The sequence below is a fragment of the Atractosteus spatula genome, chromosome 15 (genome assembly GCF_055471065.1).
Source record: "Atractosteus spatula isolate fAtrSpa1 chromosome 15, fAtrSpa1.hap1, whole genome shotgun sequence".
NCBI classification, from domain to species: domain Eukaryota; kingdom Metazoa; phylum Chordata; class Actinopteri; order Semionotiformes; family Lepisosteidae; genus Atractosteus; species Atractosteus spatula.
Window position 1 is genome coordinate 23875694 of NC_142720.1, and position 21005 is coordinate 23896698.

Consider the following 21005-nt stretch of genomic DNA (forward strand, 5'->3'; position numbering starts at 1 on the left):
AAGCTAATTATTTAGTCTAAGTAGATCAAAACTGGTCAGAAGCAAGAGGTTTGGAGAATTAACAATACTAAAAATAATGCATACTTCTGATCATGAAAAAACAAAAGATGTAAGCAATTAGACCCAATTGTTTTCATTGTGGATGTTTGAGTAGGGAGCTGTGTCAGTATGCATTGATTGCAAAGGATCAGAAAAGGTTACTTTCACCCTGAAACATAGAAAGGAGAAACCTGAAGAAGACTCTCCAGCCAAAGTCTTACATTCACATAGGAGTCTGTATGCGTAGGCTGCAGAGGAACAGGAGAGGATTCATTCCATGCTGAGAAGTGAGGAAAGAAACAGAACTTCTCAGCTCTGGAGCCTTCGTCAGGCGTGAGAGAGGGGAAGCAGCAGGTAAATAAGGTACAGGAGAGCAAAGGACAGAGCAGTAAGAAGGGGCAGGGAGCCGCGAGGAAATGGAGAAAAAGCAGGTGAGAGTGAGAGTCCAACCTCAGGGAGAGCAGGAGGAGAGGTCTGGAAATCCAAAATCCAGAAATTAGGAGATTAGTTTTTTGATGAGCGAAAGGTGAAGGTGTTATCCCCCTTCATTGGTTTCAGATGTCTTTCTCCAATAGGAATTCTGAAACCCCTGTGTAAGGACACACAGAGATCTTAAAGAGGGTGGCCATTATAGGTTAAATGGGAAACTATTGATCTGGAGAGACCTCTGATCTCTTTGCTTCTTTTCTTTGCCTTTTGGTATGGAATGAACCTTTATCTGTTCCTTTGTTTGCTTTAGTTCAGAAGTGGAGGATGCATTTAGTAGTTTAGAAGAGTAATATTAATCCAAAAGCAGTTTAAAAGCAATACTTAAAATTTTTAACACTTGATCCTAGAATTATTCCATCAAATGTTTTATTTATGGCTGAAAGTAGTACCTAGTACCTAATTTAAATGTACATGTAGGCATAGATGTGTATAAAATAGTACCAATGATAATTAAAGCTGATGTAAAATTCAGGGTAATCTTAATTTAACATGTAATTTAACATTTTCACTTGATACTTGTGTACTGTAAAGAGATAATTACTTTATATTTTTATTTAATAGCTTTCTAGAAAGAAAAGTTTTACTTAATGATGTATTTTTAAAAGCAGCAATACTTTTACTCAAGTAATACATTTGCATATTTTTTACACCCCCGATAAGTAACACTGTTATATCTCTCAACCAATTAAGGCAACAAAAATCAATTTGAGAGGAATTATGCTCCTCCAAACTCACAAGAAACATTTTTTTACCCCACGAATGACTAGCTTTACTAAAAACAGAAGATCCCTCATTTCTGAATCAGAACTGAGTGAAGGCAAGGGTGGCCCAACAGGAAGTAATTCAGCCATGCTGTCAGTGCATTTCCATGCACACAGGAAAAACATTAAAGAGTCAGTAGGTTACAGAACTCCGTAATGAAGCTCAAGTGATAGGAGTGTGAGCATTATGAAAATTTCAAAGTTTCAATATGAAAGTAGAAAATCATAAATTCAGCATGTCAGAAAGAAGATTTATTTTCAATTTCTGCAGTGTGGAGAGCAACTGTTATAATGGGCCATTCGCAGAGATCTGTCACATATAGTCATAATAGAAAAGCTTTAAAAATCACATTTTCAGTTTATTTACTAGTTTTCACAAACTGCTGCTACCATATTTACAGGACCTGAATGTGAATAAGCCTTTCTTACCTTTCCCTTTTTGTCCAGTGAAAAGAATAAGGTTGTCCTTTACAGCAGACCCATTGTTGGCAAATGTCAGTTTCAACTGGAATTCATAGTAGAAGTCCATATTTGGGATTCTGGAATAGGCCATATAAGATGTATATCCAAACTCATCTGTTCCACTAAATCTGGCCCTGGTGATATTGATAGCTGCAGAAACACATCAGGTGAATAAAGATGTTATTGATACAACCCTCTAATATCGCTTGATGACAATATAAAAGTAGAAAACACAACAAACACTGCCTAAAACAGATAAATACATTCATTTATATCTTTCCTTTCATTAAATCAGCATTCCATCCATCTGTCTATATTTACATATCAGTTGTACAGTGCTTAAGCTAAAAAAATAGATACTGATGTATTATCAATTGATTTTTAAAGAGTATAAGAAGATTGGGAATTGCTTAAATATACCACCCATTTGCTCTGGCAACCCTAAATCAGCCAAGTGGCAAAAGAACAGCTTGCACAACTCACAAAAAATAGTTCAATGGTCTGTCTGTGTGTGTGTGTGTGTAGTTAAAGTGGCTTAACTTGACTCCAGAGTAAATGTATCTTTCTCTGCACATTCCGGCTGGTAGATACACACCTAGTAACATGACAAAACCTCTCAGCTGTTTTTAAAAACAAATTAATTGATGAAAATACTTTTACAGACTTTTCAACCCATCTGTTTTTTCCAGTATTTACAGTATGTACCTTTTAGTGTGGATTCTGATTTAGAAACATTCAATGATAATCCCACAGAAGGTACAGTACTAAACCAAGCAGATGTCTTGACCTGAACCTTTGGTTGATCTCGTACTGAGCAGGATTGCTGTTGCAACAACACATCAACAGGAGAAACAGTCTAAGCCTAGCTTGCCTATCCTACTGGTGGGTGAACAGTCCAAGGCTGCACACTGATAGGAGGAGCCGAAATCGAAGGATCAAGTTACAGCATCAATATGGATGCTTGGAACGCATGGCAAAACATACAATTCCCTTGTTCATGGCCATCATTTTCTAATGAGACAATTAAATGGATGGGTAGGTGATTATTATACATTCATGGTGCACAGTAGTGCACAGATCTCTGGAGGTTCAGACAATTGCAATATTAAAAATCACTGGTATTGCACTGTTAAAAAACAAAAAAAAAAATGCACAGCCCTAGGCACTCAGGGGTCCAGGGGTTATTTTACCATGTTGATAAAAATCATTTAAACATCTTATTTTTGGTAATATTACATCAAATTTACTATCCAGACAGAATTGATAGATAGATTGTATAGAACAAGTTCACAAATATGAATTTCTGTGTAATATTCACAATACTATTAAATATATGTGAAAATAAAGAATTTGTTTGAAATCTAGATGCATTTCTTCCATCTCCTAGAAAATTGCCAATTCTGACTCATTAAAATGCTAAGCCAGAGTTTTTTAATTAAGAAAAAACACTGCATGCTGAGACCCCCTGCTTCATTCAGAGCCCTCTTTATCTCAAGGATAATTATCTAAAAGACAACAAACTTCTGTACAATCCCCTTCAGGTAGTCAAAAAGGAATTCTATGGCACTGAGTAATGAAAGGACTTTTCTTCGTCATTTAATTTCAAGAGGTGCCCTTCTTTTACCACCTACACATTTCTTTTTCCTAATCACATTATCACAATTAATAGAGCACACATTGTCCTGGAAATCTCATGAAGCTCATTTTATTGTCTCTCTGTGCAGTTCTTATTGAAAAGCATCAGCGCTGAGTAGCTATATTCCGACGTATCCACACATCCCCTATTAAAAATGCAGTGTCTTCGTTGCATATTAAAATGATAGTTAATGGTTAACACTAGATGGAGCCATTGTTTTATGTTCCATAAGGGAACAGTTTCATTACAATTTCCATAAACTGAAATGGTGGACTGCGACCCTTTAAAAACCCCCATTGCATTTTTATTCGTTTTATTTTCAGAAATAACTGGCAATTTACATTGATAAGGAGGACATACAGTACAAAACATGGACACACACTTAGATTCTAAGTGTTATTATTGTTACTGTGGTACATTATCAGACATTCCTATTTTAAACCTCCTTAATTTTTCATTTCTGCTTAATAATACAAGCACCTATGGATTTGTCTTGTGGGCAAAAAAAGAAGGAATTGCTTGACTTCACAGTACAGGTCAGTACAAAGTCTATCTCCTCTGTTCTCTTAGGCAAAGATGAGAAACTGCCATATCTTCACACTCTGAGCAGAACTCAATATTTCCATATTTCCCTTCCAGGGAAGTACAAAGTACGTTATACCTTTTTCTCCAAAACCAAATAACTAGCATTTTTTCTTTTGCCCCACGGCTTGAGCTAAGTACGGTATTTTGAGTGTTTTTCTGAGGAAAGCCTCTTCCTGCTTATGAATTATTTATGGCTTTTAAAATCTTTTCACTAGATAAAATAATTAATACACTGCTCTAAACACATAAACATTTTTTTCATTGCTTAGAATTAGTTAACATTTGATATGAACATTTAATTACCAGTCTAAAAAGCAGCTCCACATCCTATTTGACAGAAAGGAAACTGAGTACCAGGGACAGCATGTCTAGGCAAAACCTCGGAGCCTGAATGCTTGCTCTTGTTCCATGGTGTTTCTAGTGAGCAATTCATCCCAGGTCATGTAGCAACTTTCATTTTTTCTTGTCTGAAAATAAATAAGGTCAATCTTCTACAACGTCCCCCAAACAATAACCTTTTTGTCTGTGTGACTGTTTCACAAAACATGTCGGTCCTTGTTTTTAAGACTTTTGGAACCCTCAATTTAACACATCCTCCTTTAAAGGTAGTAACATTCATTAACACATACAGAATGGTCAAATGAGCTTGTGAAGGGGTCTGGATAGAGTGCTCCTTTTTCATTGTTGTTTGTGACCCAGAAAACTGAGACAGAATTGCCTGTTATCGAGGGATCCAGTTCACTCAGTAAACTACGGGTTATGCATGTTGTTTGATGTTTTCCTATTAGGATGACTCAAGCCTGCTGCCTCTCACTCTCACTCTGGAATAGAATAGTGCAGTATGCATGCAGGCTGAGGCAGCTTCAGGCACTGAAGAGGCACAGAGTTATACATTTATTCATCAAATGGAGAATGGGCTTGGTTTTAATCTGCCCCCAAAATACCTTGTTAACTGATGTTGAAAATTGAAGCCCAGCTGAATTGTCTATGTTTGTACCGCTCCTTCAGCATCAAGGAGGATGAGGAGCAATCAATAATCACCTGCAAATTGTGTTTTTCAATTGCTGTCATGACTCTACAGGTTATATCTTTGCCTCCTCACATTACACTTCTTGTTTTAATATGAAGATTTCGGGATAGTAGCAAATCACCTAGCTTCTTGTATCACAAAAATACAACTGGTGGTTGCTTTCTGTTTTTCAGTGGAGAGAAAGGGCATTTTCAATAGTCTTTTTCTGGCATACAGTAAAACACATACATTATCTCTGAGATAGTAAATATGATAATCACAGGGCTTATTTTTTGCTCACAGATGTTGCCATTATGAGTGACAAATTAATATGGCTTTGTATTAAATCCATCAATGATTATTGCAGAAACCATTGATTGAAGACTTCCTCATAAAAAATCACAGTGACTTCTTTCAATGGCTTAATTATACAAAGTGAATTAGACATCATTATAAATATAAAAAGATACTTTATGCATATTAGATCAGTAGCTATAAGCTTTTCACAATTGTCTGAGAAATACCTGAACAGATGTGCTATTACTAGCTGAAAGGATTGCGCTACAGAGTGTGGAAAGAGTCACTTGTTTGGATAAGCATTACTTATGCAAATGGAGTTTGGAAATTCATTGTATTTGAACAGGAAAACGGTTTGTGTTTGGGGATATCCGTTAATCGGAAAGAAAATCAGTCATGCAATACATGTTAAAGAGGGTGTTTAATGATGTACTGCCACAGTTTTAGCAGGAAAGGCTACATTGTTTTCCCTTTCCAACTAATGTCACAAAAAGAAAATGTGAAAAGGGCTGAAATTAAATGAATGGATGTATGTTATTATTCAGAGTTTAGACTGTAACTACTTTTTTTACAATTCTGCTCACAGAATTATTAAAAACACTAAAATATATATTTGTTTTAATGATAATAATCCTTGGATTATTTTTCTAATTTCTTTTTATAATAAAATAATGTTACTGGACTTTTTTCTGTTCTGTAAATGATCATACCCATCTTTTCAAGTCTTGTCTTTATGCACCCTAAAATGTATCTTGGAGATGTCTATTTCTGTGGTAGGAAAGATAAATGAGAAAATGACTTCAAATATAAAACCAAGTTTAATGCAGAAAGATACTGTGGAGGGGCAGGGATCAATATTGACTTTGATGTTATCTGGCTTTAAATTTAAATGTCAACTAACCTCAGCAGGACACAGGAGATTAGAAGACTCTAGTTACCATTAGGGTTGTGTGTACTTGATGGAGAGATGGCTGGAAGATCTGTTGGTCTCCTAAACTAAACCACACAACAGGCTATTGCTTTTAATAATGAGGATAGAAACAAATTGTACACTTGTAGTCCTGCCTTAATTCCTTGTTTAACTGCAGGAGTAAGATTTACATGACTACACTTGCTTACGGTTTTACAGGGCTTTTCTTTGCCCTTCAAATTACATGTGCTGGCTAGTTACATACTGTATGCTGGGCTGTGTTATAATTACATGGAGTGTTCGGTAGAGTAACAAGCCACAGTGGAACAGCACTGTCCTCTTGCGTGGGGCCCTTACGCATCACTACTGCCGCCTCTGTTGGAGGGAAGTGCAATGATGAACTAATGATCCCTTGGTCTGACCATTCAATTTGTGACATGTTCTCTCAAAAGCCATTTGTGTATCTGCATGTGGGAGGGCTCATATAGACTTATGGAAATGATCCATCCATCCATTTTCTTACTGTTTATCCAATACAGGGTTGCAGGGGAGCTGGAATCTATCCTGGCAAGCAACTGGCACGAGGCAGGGTACATCCTGGCACCCATCCATCTCAGGGCGCACACAGACACAGACACACATACACTCACACCAGGGTAATTTTCCCAGAAGCCAATTAACCTCCCAGTATGCTTTTGGGCTGTGGGAGGAAACTGGTATATGCGGCGAACATACAAACTCCACGCAGTATGTAAATTATATTTAACTCTAAAAAAGCTGCTCTTCTTCAGATTATGAGAGGGACTGTAATTAATACCAACAAGACTCGCACTAATGGGCAGGGATAGTTTGCATCTTGATAAGCAGCCTCCTCTGTGATGCTTGTTAGAATATTCAGGCGAAACCTTCTCAGTCAGTGATTGCCAATCAATAGATATTGACTTATTTCCAAGTGTTATTAGCTGCAGAAATAGAGTAAGGAAGCTGCCTGCTCTTATCTGACTTAGTAGATCTCCGGCTAGATTAGCGTAACTAATTTCTCCCCTCTAGCTGCTTGTTTACATCTCCCCTCTAATGACTCGAGACTTGTTAAGAGCTTCATTTGTTGCTCACCTTCGTCACACAGGACCCCTGCTCTCCCATATGGGCACAGACACACTGCATCCTGGGTAGATGTGGGTATGCAGGTTGCACCGTGACTGCAAGGGCTTCTGTCACAGGCGTGAAACTGGCAGAGTTTTCCAGAGTAGAGGTCAGGGCATTTGCAAAACCAGTTTTCTGAATCACTGAATAGAAAAACACAAACAAATCATTAGGAAACAAAACTTGACAGTGGAAAAGACAATTATGCTAGACAGCCTTCCCCTGTTTGAATCCATTGCCATGTTCTAGAACCTGCTGCACACAGAGAAAGGCATCATAATGGAAACACGCACTGTGCATTCACTGCTGCCTTCTGACCACAATCAATACTGGAGATTGCGTTCAAGGTTAGGCCAATCTGTCTAAACCAGCACAATGCATTTCCAAAGAACAAAAGCCAATAAACAACGAAAACATGTCAGCTTTAATCACATTGTCATTGGATGGCAAGGCTGATTTAAAAAATAATAAACCACAAATCCAATGTTTCAGTTTAACAAAATGAATTATGTTTTTTATTGTAAAGAAAAGGAAGAAATGAAAATAATATTTGTTGCAATGGTTGTAATGACACAAATACAAGGGACACATAGATTAAATACATAATTAAAATAAATCCATGACAAATTTAAACACAAAATATGGAAAAGGCAAATACATCGTCATGTGCAATTTTATTATCCTAGAGTAAAAAAAACACAAAGTTGGTAAGTGATGTTCCTGTAGGGACTTCATAAGCTTCTTTGAAATGCATACACTTTCAAAAGGTATCACATATGACACAAGACTAAGCACTGGAAAAGTTTCAGACCTATAAATTAATAATCTGCTTTGAAAAGCATCACAGTAGGATAAATTTTACTTCACCAGAAAAGGATTCTGCCATGAAATATTAAAGTTCTGTCTCTGGAAATTTAAAAAAAGGAATTGGATTTCGGGAATGGTTGAAATTGTTGATACTAAGTACCATTCCCCAACCTGACAGTATTGATCACTTGCTACAAAATATCACCACATTCACAAAAAATGGTAATAGTTCTTTTTCCCGTAAAATGAGGTTAAACTTTGGAGGTAAGCAAAACAAAAAATCAGTAGCATAGTTAGTACAATGGGCCGCTAAAGGAAAGGTTTAAAATTAGAGCTCATATCTCTCAGATAATTGCTGTCATCTTTAATAGTAGTTCTACATTTAGATCTGTGCTAGAGAAATGCTGATAAAGAGCAAAATGCAAAAGGGATTAGATTTGATTGCTTTGGGAAAAAAAACAACAAACAGAAAAACGGTTTTCTTCCTCAGAAACTACAAATGATCCCACCATTCATCCAGGTCCTTTTTATAGCTAATCATCCTGATTATTATCCTGATCCGGTATTTAGTGAGCAGGCCGGGCAAAGATTGCCTCATGCGAGCTTCCTCCTCTGGGGATGAAGAGGATGAGGCTCAGATGAGGCAATCTTTGCCCGGCCTGCTCACTAACCGCCGCGGGGAAGTGGAGAGGTGAATCAAGCGCAATCAATTTTCTGTCTCGGATCATAGCCAATTCTTTGCCCACAATAGCACCCCAAGGCAGCTTTTATATATCATTTAGAAAGAAATTAAGTTACTGGAAATTAAAAGGCTGTTTATTCCCATTGTATTCATTGAAAATAATAAAAAGAGTAAACAGTTTTAAGCAAACCCTTTGATGGGTCCTTCTTTTGAGTACAACATTCTGTTCACTAACCAAAATGAGATTTTTCCCCACTCCATAATCTGTGCAAATCAGGAACATGTAGAGAAATCAAGGTAAAACTATCGATGCATATGAGGAATTAACTGAAAAGCAAGAGCTGAAAGTACAGTAGTTAAAAGTAAACAGGTGAATATACATTAAATATAATGGACACTCTCATGTATTTTACATTACTAAATGGAATTGCTAAACATAGTTCAGTCTAAATCGCAATCCTTAGATATACATTTTCATATTAAAGCAGGTGGCAGCATTTTTAAATAGGTCAAACGGCTTGCAAGATACATTTTTACAGCTAAAATAATGAGCTGTCATCACTGAGAAAAAAAGGCCATTGCAGCAAGTAGAATAACCTTCTTGTAACAAATACCCATGAATAATTTAAGAAATTGTGAGAGAATAGGTTTTAAGGAAGGTCTATTCAGTAGAGCTAAACTGAAGCAGATCTTTTTAGCACTGTCATTTATGCAGACAGAATAAGCCCAAATGCCCCGTGGTTTTCATCAGCTTCAACACAAAGGCTTTGCAGAGACCTTCATATGCACTGGCAGTGATGCTGACGTTTAAAGATAGGACACAGAAAATAAACACTGAAATTATTTAAAACGTCTTGAGTATATAAAACAGCATACGACCTAATAATTCATCCCACAACCACTGCCCCATTGAACAGCATGTGTAAATCACATCTAGAATCACTATGCACTTGCTTTGGATAAAAATTATATCACTACCCATTTTCTCAGTCAAATGTTCCTAATTTTTTTCATATTGCATCTTTTCCCTTACAACATTTTAGAGTGATTCACGGACTTGTTAGACAACACATAAATGTTATTTTTCATCTCACAAATAAGTACTATATTTCGTCATTATGTTGAGAGTCGCACTGAAAGAATTACATCTGCAGGTTGAGTCAAGATAGTTTTAGTGTGATGACCTTTTAGAAAATCATGATAATCAATTGAAATACAGTAGGAATTTGAAATCCAAAACAAACATCATCATTACATCAATATCATCTTTTGATTTCAAACACATTCCCTCTTGAGAAAGATGTATAAAATGTTGAAAATTTGAGAAGCTGTTAAAAAACAATTACTTTATATGTACTCTTAGAATAATACTTCAATATAAACACAAGAGATCTTGCACTGTGCAATGGTAAGTATCAAAACTACCAGCATGTAAGCTGGAAGGAGGCTGAAACATCTTTAAAAGATGTGTAGAGACAGGCACACTTCAGTGATTTTCTTATAGAGACTGTGGAAACTGCTTTCCAAAGGTATTAAGCTTTGCCCATAGTCAAGCTTGACAATGCAGATCATGGGAAGAGGCAATGAAGACACATGATGCACATGCTTCTTAAGGTTGTATAGATAAGAACAAAAAGGAGGAGTTACTTATCCATTTAATTCAAAGACTCCTTCAGCTGCAGGCAGAACAATCACACCATCCATCTCCCAAACTCATTTATTTAAAATAATAAATACTGTTAGTTAAACAACACTTACCAGGCACTGGCATGCCTTCTAGGTTGATTGAGACTAAATTACGCAATATACTGTATGATTAGAGCTAAATATAAGAAAGTAACAGGTAAGATATATGGGATATTTAACTTATAGCCAATATCACAACTTACTACTGTACGTATATGATTCAGTAAATGATGGTAGGTGGCAATTCTTACAGTATATCTATGTATATATGTCTTGTTTGCTTTGGTTAAGATGCTATTCTGAAAAGCAGTTGGTTAACGGACACTATACCAAGAGTCACCCATGAAACTACAAAAATATAAAAAAGTTGATATACTTTTTTTTGTTAATGCAGAAATTAAAATAACCAGTGTGAGAATACATGCTATTAAAGATGATTTGACCTGAAATTAAAAAAAAAGAAATTTGATATTAAAAACCCAGTCACATAATCAATTCCCTAATCTTTGCATGTGTTAACAACATAATAATGAGAACTGCCTCCAAAGCTAAATTTCAGTCACTGTTTGACATGTTTTCTATAGATCTATGATATAAGACTGACAGTTCATTAGTAAGATTGTGTCAAATTTGTTCTCTAATAAGCTCATCAGGGTATTGTGGTTCTGTAAGCATCTGCTGTTTATGATACCAAAATCGCTGAGTTCTTTTGAAAGGCACTGTTCTTTAACACTGCACAACTAAGAAAAAGCAATGCCTCTGGAGGTGTTAGGAATTCACCATGTAATGCAGAATATAACAAGAAAGTGTTGGTACATTTTTGTAGTACAGTTGAAATAGCAGTCCAATTATGCATGAATAAATTCTTTATCTCATTATATTATTTAAGGAAAAAGCACCTCATACTAAGTACATTATCAATTCCTTGAGGACCTGAAGGGATGTTCTGTGCTGGCCTTATAAATAGACCATTATACTAAGCTTTCTGCATTAATTGATGCACAATAAAATGAACTTAGTATGAGGCAAAAAAAATCACAATGACAGATGCGTCTTTTTAAAGCTCCACCCAATTAATTAATTTGTGCATTAGGAAAGCTTCAAGACTAATGTGCATTATTTTCCACATATACAGTACGTGTGTTTAAATTTTTCACACATGTGTATCTATTGGACAGAAATCCAAAGATGTGTATAAAGATCCTGGAAATGGAATTGTAGAGAGGAATTGTAAGCTAACGTTGTTGGGGAAAGGTACTTCCTAAATGTGATGCACTACACTTACATATTAGTTGTGTAAGGTTTTACATATTTAAATTAATTAATACGTTAAAATTAAAATTAATACGTTGGTATTAAAGGATTTCTTTACTTTGTAACTATATTATCTCTGTAACTCATGATGTTTTAAAATTATTTCCCCTCAACTTCTTGTGAATTTTGAAAATAATTCCCTTACACAACTGACTTGTAATTGCTGGGGAAAGTTACCTAAAATACATTATGCAATATTATTAGGATATTTGTGTGAATTTACTAAGACATTAGGGTAAATTGAAAGAAGTTTGTAATAATTATACATACTACATAGATCATTGTAACCAAAATTTAAAAAAAATACTGCCCCCAGCTAAAAAGCAATCCCTTACACAAATAACTGTAATGCAATTACAAAGTCGAAAATTACTCCCCAGGTACCAGAAAGAGTGTGCTTTTCCATTATGTCATATTTTAAGTGAGTCAGCTGTACAGAATATATATCATTGTGCACTGTTTTTTCCATGAAAATTCATGTGTTAAAGCTGATCTTACTCTTACTGTTATTCATCGATTGACTGAGACAGTGCTCATTGAAGACTTCTCTTGCAACACAACCTCCAGTCATGGAATTTTCACTACTGAACAGGGACAGAAATACAGCTGATTTTAACCTTCAGAGCCAAGGGTGTCTAGTCATTTCAATATAGACTTTTTCCTCAACAAGAATCTTTGCAAGCAGTATAGGATTACTGTCACTTAGAAATGTTGATGTAACATTATAAAATATAATTAAAGTGTAGGACTGACTGGAATGAGTGAGCAAACGTACAGTAGTCTGCCACTTCAGCAATACAGTTAAACCACTGTTCCATGGTGACAAAACCCCCAGCATGATTTTAACTGTCAGGTTCTCATCATAGCAGTGCAGTAATGAAAGAGAAGGCGATGCCTGTGGGAGTCTGGAATAAGCTACCCAGCCGTGTTATTGAATCTGATACCTCGGACTTTCTCAATAAATGGCTGAATGAGATCATTAGATCAATTAGCTATTAGCAACTGCATGAGCCTGATGAGCCAAATGACCTTGTTTATAATCTTTCTTATGTTCTTACGTCAGGTGCTCAAAATGTCTCACTAAAAGTATTCAGGGTCTATACACCTATAAATGTTCATGTAAGACAACCATGAGGTCTGGATCAGGCATCCTAAGGTTCTGGCTGCTCCAGTTCACTCCATTAAACAGTTTGTCTGAGAACAGCTCTGTAATTATTAAATTACTAATCAGCATGATAAATATGGGAATATTTATTGTATGTCAATATGCTGTAATGGAACTTGTAAGTTTAATAGCCCTAGTCTAGATTATGCTGTGTGTTTTGATGTCCACAGCCTTTTTCTTTCTACCCAATGGAATCTGCAATCCAGTCAATGTAATTTGTGACTAGTGGGAGGGTCAGAATGATTAATTTAATCTGTACCTACAGTAAGAGACAATTTCACAGAAAGAGCAGCTTTTTTGCTTTAGCTTCCTGAACCTACAGTATTCCACCCCATTCTTTTAAACACTAATTTTAGCAGACTGCTTGCCTTGTTGAAAGAGAATTAAATACATAATGTACACAGTAAGGGGCTTCAATTATTCATAGGGCCATATAGTTTATTGTCTAAGGGCATGGTTGTCTGAGAGAAAGGTCATGAGTCAACATCATAAATTATTTATAGATTTATCTAACATGCAATTGATTAATATTGTATATGTTTTTCAATTTAACTATATTCTCATGTTTTCCAAGTGCTACATTTTGACAAAATAGCCAGGACATAAATACAGGGACCGAAAATATCTTTCAATTGCAACTAAGACATTGATTTGATGTATGCAAAATGCCTGAGAGCAAGAAAAAATGAGTAAGCTTTTGGGATGTTTGCCATTTTCTTTTCATGACATCTTGTTTTCCTGCTCCCATACAGCTTACCAACATATGACTGTGGAAACGCCCTGCAGCACTTCCCACAATTTATCCAAAGTGCGAGTTTGTCGTTTGACTATTTCAGTCTCTGCATAACTACATATAGCCTCAATGAACTTCACATCAGTAATGTGTGCAGGCCTGGGCATCTTTTTGTTCCAGTTATGTTTAACTGCTTTGGCTATGTGCTTGGGGTTACTGTCATGCTGGTGACGAATCCATGCCGAGTGAGATGTGTTTCTGATGGAATGGCATGAACAATCAGACCCTGGGTGAGACTGTTAGAAGAGACCCTCGGCTGAGCTACAAAAGCAACACAGCTCCCTGGTCTGTCTGATCTATTGACCTATCCCGAAGCCCAGCATTCTCTGTGACGCTGCTCCCTGGTTCGTTTGTCCTCACACAAGTTGTTAATGTACAGTATTAGTGCAAAACAAAACTTGGATCCTTATGTAAGACTATCATCTTTCATGTGTAGTCACTGCATTGTTTAAATTAGTATGCCAGGTCAGTCTTTTTGTTCAGTTTCATTTGCTCAACAAAGGTTTTTAGGCAGCGATACATGCATTGGGATCACTCGGTCCTTATGTATATTAGAATGTTCTAAGAGATACAGTAAATTAGTTTAATGCTTATAGCTATAATATTAGGAAGGTCTAGACTGAATAATTATCTGCTGCATCAAGAACATATGCTGAGGTCCTTAATATCTCCTTCTGAAGAGGTTTTTTTCTTGACCTCGTCTGTTATCAGTAACAGCTTTGCCTGCCCTTATTAGTCTTCAATGGAACTCCTGCTGAAACATGAAGTCAGGTTACAATCTGTTGCAGGGAATAGCCTTCACTAATTAGGATTATAATTTCTAAACACTCGTCATGTGAAATTTGCTTGCTGTAAGCCATAGTACTCATCACATTTCACCAATATTAGTATTATTCCTCATATGTTTATAGGCCTTATGTGGATGTGGCACTTTCTGATTCCATGGATGACAGCAATTTACATAGTACTGTGGTGAATTTAGTTTTTACACAAGAAGGAATTCTGTTGCTGTCTCTGTTTTATATCTAGATTTTTATTATGATCTTCTGATTATTTCCAACACTTTAACTCAATGTAACTGTGTATGTGTTTACAAATAATAACATATGTGAATATGAATTCTATGAATATCTATGAATTGGCTTCATCACTCTGCTCTCCTCCCCACTGAGAGCTGGTGTGTGGTGAGCGTTCTGGCGCACTATGGCTGCCGTCAACATCATCCAGGTGGGGCTGCACATTGGTGGTGGTGGAGGGGAGTCCCCATTACCTGTAAAGCGCTTTGAGTGGAGTGTCCAGAAAAGTGCTATATAAGTGTAAGCAATTATTATTAATTATAATAACATACTGTACAGTACCTAATATTATACAAGATTATTCACATATGCCAAAATAAACTTTGTTCTGACCACATCTGACAAGACAGCTATTTTGAACATAATTAAGACATCAATTAGTGCTGTTAATGATCTAGGTTTGTAATACATTTTAGCTAGTTGCTCTGCTTTCATCCCTTAGTGAAAATGCAATCATGACTAATTTTCAGTCATTAGTATATCATGAGCATTGGTTTAGTGGTTGATAAATATTTCAGGCAGGCATCCTGCTGACTTACAAAGGGTCGATGCTCATCCAGCAGTGCTATCAAAATCCCGAGGAAAGCGTGCCTGATAATTTTAATCAGTGCAAGAAAAAGGGCAATGTCCTGATTTATTTGATGACACAATGAGTGCCACAGGACCCCCTATAGTCCCAAAGAGACTCTGTCCTTCAAGAGGAGAAAGCCCAGTCCACATGTCTGTGACTTACTTTTCAAGAATCACATTGGGAAATGCTGCATGGCACCAAAAACCAAAGAACATCAGAATGAAGACTTATTTGTCGATCAAATTTTTTGTCTTTCTTAGTAGACCTTCTATGGTGGACAACAGCAAGTTGTTATAACACTTCATTCAAAGTCATGAAAGCACTTAACACTCTAGGTAAAAATAATCAATGTAAGAACATACTTTTTTCAGTTGTGACATGTTGGAATAGGCATTCCCTATATTCCCATGATCAGAACAGGTAGCAGGGAAGAAAGACTCCACTCTGCTCATTGGTAAATAAAGAACTGCTGGTATAATTGTAATGCATCTGTAATTTGGTTTTTTTAACCTGCCGTTTTGTAAGCTTTCTAACATTTTTTTTAAAAATGTGAATCAAAATCTTTGTCATAAAAGAACCTTGATGCAAAAATGGGGCTGGAAAGTTGAACAAAACAAATAACCGTATTCTCTTTCTGTTCATCAAAATACACAAGCCAAATGTAGAAAGCAAAGAGCAATTAAAGTCCATTAAACAGCATGTGACCATCATTCCCTAATATGCCGAAGCGTGTCAGCTCAAGTCTACCCTGAGGGTTAACAGGAGTATGAGTGTAAGATGAACAGTGAATGTTATTGGCACATTCCTTCTCCTGATTACCAGACAGTGGTGAATACTTGCTATGTATGATTACATTTTGGCTATCACTACACAATAATTACTGGCAGAAAAGGAAAAAGATTTAATGTTTTATGTACTGTGAAGAAAGTAAATGCACATTTCTTGAGCAGCACTTCATTTGATTCTAAAATCGAGCTTGTCACACATAGCGTCTGTATTTGATGAATGACAATTTCTTCCATTACAGAACTCACAAAGTGTGCTGGATTGCTAGTGGCGGGAGATGAAACATGATTTTCGTTTGAAAAGTAGCATCAGGCCAGGACACTTCTGCCTGTGCAGCATTAAACAATTTAACAGTGAATGGCATTAAAAGACCAATTTGGACTACAGACATATATCTTCAGTTGTCTTCAAAAAGAATCGCAGAGGAGGGAGCAACATAGTTACCCCTTGACTAGGAAAGTTCAGCGTGTCCTTATTGTATTGTTTTGTACTTCTGTGATTTCATAAAGATGACAAGTTAAACCCACGGGGAAGATTCTCAAAGGCTTTTTTAAGCTTAATATACACTGCAAGAGCCACTCAAGTACGATTTTAGGAAAGTCAAGTGATTTTCAAACACTTTTGTGCTACCAAATTTTCTTCAGTATCTGCAGAAGCAGCCTGAGGGAGTGGTGTTCTACTCACACAGGGCTATACTGACTGCAGATAGTGTCACCTTGAGACCACATCAATATCAATCATTAGGACACTCAGTGATGAAAACAAGTGATTCCTTGCAATGCCTGCAAAAAATATTCATGCACAAAAATTATCAAAAGAGAGAGAAAAATAAATTGTCATTCTTGTTGCTTGAAGAGGATGAAAGCCATCCCTTTATATAGAAATTCAGCTTGCTGCATCCAGAAAATGTAATAAATAACATCAAAATAGTATTTCTGGGATCAGCGAAGCATTTCTGTCACAATGTGTGAAATATGTTACTCATGTTAAGGGTGGAAGGATTTTCAAACAAAGCATTTTCTTATGAGAATCATCAGCAAAGCACGGAACCAGAAATTTATCCTTTAGATTTGTTCAGATCAAGTGAGCCAACAACTGATGTTTTGTGAACTCCTTTACAGATGGAATCTGTGTTTTGGTTCACAAAGGTTTTTCATCCTGCCAGATTACTGACAGCAATAAATGGGCAAGAGAACATGCAATATTTTTCTATGTGCTGTAATGACTGAACGTTTTACATTCATTATTTCTATACAATGAATTATGTGCTAACCATACTGCTTACTGTATTAAAATTATGCAATATACAAAGAGCCTTCCGGTTCTCTAACACTTTTCCTGCGCTATTCAGTTTAGAAATGCCTAAATCTCTATTTAAGACAAAAGATGTCTGAATTTGCGAAGAATAAAAGAAAAACTGAAATTGTTTGTTGACATGGTCTTTTAAGCAACCACGATAAAAAAAAGAGAATAGATGTGATAGAACTAATGGAAAATAGTATTCATAACATAGTAACTTTTAATTTGTATTTTAAATTTCTAAAGCTTACAGTAAGTCTAAAACGAGAACTTTTACATTTTCAAAAAGCAGACTATGAAGATATGAAGCAGAGTGCTCATAACTGGTGAAATGGTGGATCAGTTGGAGAAGCATAGTTATACATCAGAAACATACCCGTAAGGCTCAAAACATACTCATCCCTTAAATTTATCCACAAAAATGCTTTAATGGAGAAAGCAAAAAAGGCAGAAGGAAAAGAGTACCCTACAGACTGCATCAAAGACCTCAAGATCCAAGTACAAAAATAGAGTATAACAGACTACAGGAACTACAAGAGCAGTGGATGAAAGATGTTAGAATTGATAGAACATAGTGATAGAGGCCAAACTATTTTAAACTATAAAAGCGAAAGTAAATAGGTTTTTATGTATTAGAGGATCAATAACAGAATATTTTAAAAATAAATATTGCAAATATAGGAAATATGATAAAAATTGTCAATAACAATCTATTCATTATAAGTTCACAACAGTTCTTATACCTACCATCTAGTCTGTTCTGTTCTTAGTACTTAAGAGATCCAAGTATCTCATCCACCCATTTCTTGAAGGGAAGAAGGAAACCAGAGTATTGTCTTCAACAATATGGCTGTGCAGCTTGTTCCACAGTCCTTAGTCCTTGAGTCCATAGTGCTTGAGTGAAGAACTGCCTCCTGTTCTCCGTTTTAAATGTACTAACAAGCAGTTGCAGTTTGTGCCCTGGGTTTTCTTTTCCTGACTGATTCTAGAGCAGCTGTGTCTTTTCTATAATGTGGTGACCAACATTGTAGACAACATTCTATTTCAGACTACACTAGTGCATCATACAATTTTAACATGAAATCCTTTCATTTAAAGTCTACGGTTTTATATTGTATATCCCATCATTTTGTTTGCCTACTTTCTTGTTCAACTATATTTTCTACAAGATGTAGATGATGTATAAAGTTTCTTCTACCTCAGAGTTTCCCATTTTGTATTTAGAATTTATTTTTAATACCAGCGTGCAAAACCCTGCACTTGTTTACATTTGTCATCATCTGCCAGATGTTTGTCAAGTTGTGAAATTTACCTAAATCTTTTTGAATTTCACTTGCTGCTTGACAGTGTCCAATAATTCTACTAATAAACTGCATTAATTTACGAACTCTTCCAGAACCAAAGTCATTGACATACGAATAGTGGTCCCAGTACAGAGACACTGTAGTAGTCCATTAATCACATCATTAAATTGTGACTCCTCACCTATTATCTCTGTTTTCTATTTAATGATTAATTCTCATTCAAAATACTCAAATTTTCCTGAATGGCTAACACCTGCAATTTGAAAATTAATATTTCATGGGGAACCTCATCAAACCCTTCTGTAAATGTAAATATATCATATCATGATACTATTTCCATAAAGGTGATCCTCTAGTTTAGTTCTTATAATCATTTCCATTATCTTACATGTAACAGAAGTCAGACTTTTTGCTCTATACTTGGTTTAGTTTTTTCATCTTTTTTTATGGATAGGTACTGCATTAGCGATTCTCCAGTACATGGGTACTACTCCTTTCTAGGGAGACTGCTGAAAAAGCTGGCTTTTGAATACAATCTCGCATTTCCCTGCGTACAATTGGGAAGATACTGTTTATTTATTAGTCTGGGAATTTATTAGTCTTGAGTGCTTCTTTCTTCAACACTAATACTATCCAGTTCAGAACTTTGTATTTCGGCAGCCTGGGGTACGTTGTTGACTTCTTCCTTAGCGAAGACCTGAGTGAGATACATGTTTAGATAGATACCTGCAGAGTAGTTTAGTACGCTCCTTTTCCTTTCGTCGTCTATAAGTATCTAATTTTTATCCATGATATATTTAATTTTAACCTTTGAGGGTCCTTTTGTTGTGGTAGTACTGAAATAACTTTTTTTATAATGGTGACACATTGTACTGTTTTGCTTTAACCAAGTTCTGTTGTTTTTTAATAATTTTAATTCACTTTTCCCATACATTTTACCATATTGATTTGTTATACATTTTGGAACAGTTTTTTAGCTTTATTTACTCACAGCATTTACTTACTTTTGGAACTAATTTATTTTGTGCTTCAAGTAGAATCTGTTGCTAATCATTTTCCACCAATTTCATATGTATCCTATTCCATTTAATTTCCTAAAGCTGTGTCTTAAAGCCTGCTTTCTGGAAACTTTACATTTTACTTGGACTCAGCCTCAACAGTTGGTTCTCTTACCTATTTCTGCCTGTCTTGTTTGTCTGAAATATCTATATAAGCATTTACTTTTGTAGCTGCTTTGATAAACTAGGTAATAGAGCAGTCGAGAACGATGTTTACCACCAGTTTTCGCTGCTGATATCCTCAAAGGTCTTTCTCAGTCCATGATGGGAAAGTTGAAGTCTCCCATAAAAACTACTTCTTTTGCACTTAAACTCTTATTTTGTATTATACAGTGTTGAATTACAATTAATATCTGGATTTGGTGGTCTGTTGCGTACTCCTAACACTATACCTTTGAAACATGTATAGTCTGCTCCACACAGATTTAGAGATTCTTGATTCTTTTAGCTTGGGGTCCTCAACACGAATGTTCTTTTTTATACTTAGTGCTATACTTCCCCCTCTTCCGTTTCTCCTGTATCTCTTAAACAGAGTGTACCTACCCTTGTCACATTTCTCTCCATCATTTTCTATTAGCCCGATTACTGTGCTTCCAATAACATCATAATTGCCTGCTAATGTGGTAGCTTCTATCTTGCCTAATTATTTTCTGGTACTCCCCACATTTAGGTATAAGCACTTAATTACCTGATCATTTGTTTTGTTTTTCCCTTTCAATTTCCCTTGGTCTTTACTGCCCATGTAACTTCCAATTCAATTATCTTTAGTTTCTCCCCTTCCATTTTAGTTCACAAGGTGCCCATCTCATTTAGATGTAGTCCATCACATTTATATAGATGCCCATTGCCATGCAGAGGTTTCCAGTGGCGCAGAAAGATGAAGCCTCCGTCTGCACACAAAGTCCTCATCCCTGTGCTGTGTTGATTAATGAACGTTTATAATTGTTCACCTTTGCCTAGTGCTGGTAGAAGGAGCTTATAGAAGAAGTTCAAAGAAAAGTTACAAGACTTATGTTCTTATGATCCCAGGCTTCAGGGAATTGTCATATACAGATAGATCAAGGAAACTAAATCTCTTAAGTCCCAAATTAAGATTGAAAGGAGGCTTGATCCAAACATATAAAATCCTAAAT

General features: G+C 36.0%; 1 protein-coding gene across 1 annotated transcript in view; it reads right to left on the reverse strand.

Annotated features, from left to right (window-relative positions):
• Nucleotides 1-21005, reverse strand: part of eys (EGF-like photoreceptor maintenance factor) — a 341768-nt gene that overhangs the window by 22280 nt on the left and 298483 nt on the right. The window contains exons 43-44 of the mRNA XM_088934016.1: nucleotides 7302-7474; nucleotides 1719-1901 (exon numbers count right to left, since the gene is read on the reverse strand). Of these exons, the coding sequence (XP_088790142.1) occupies nucleotides 1719-1901; nucleotides 7302-7474 (356 nt within the window). The remainder of the gene's footprint in view (nucleotides 1-1718; nucleotides 1902-7301; nucleotides 7475-21005) is intronic.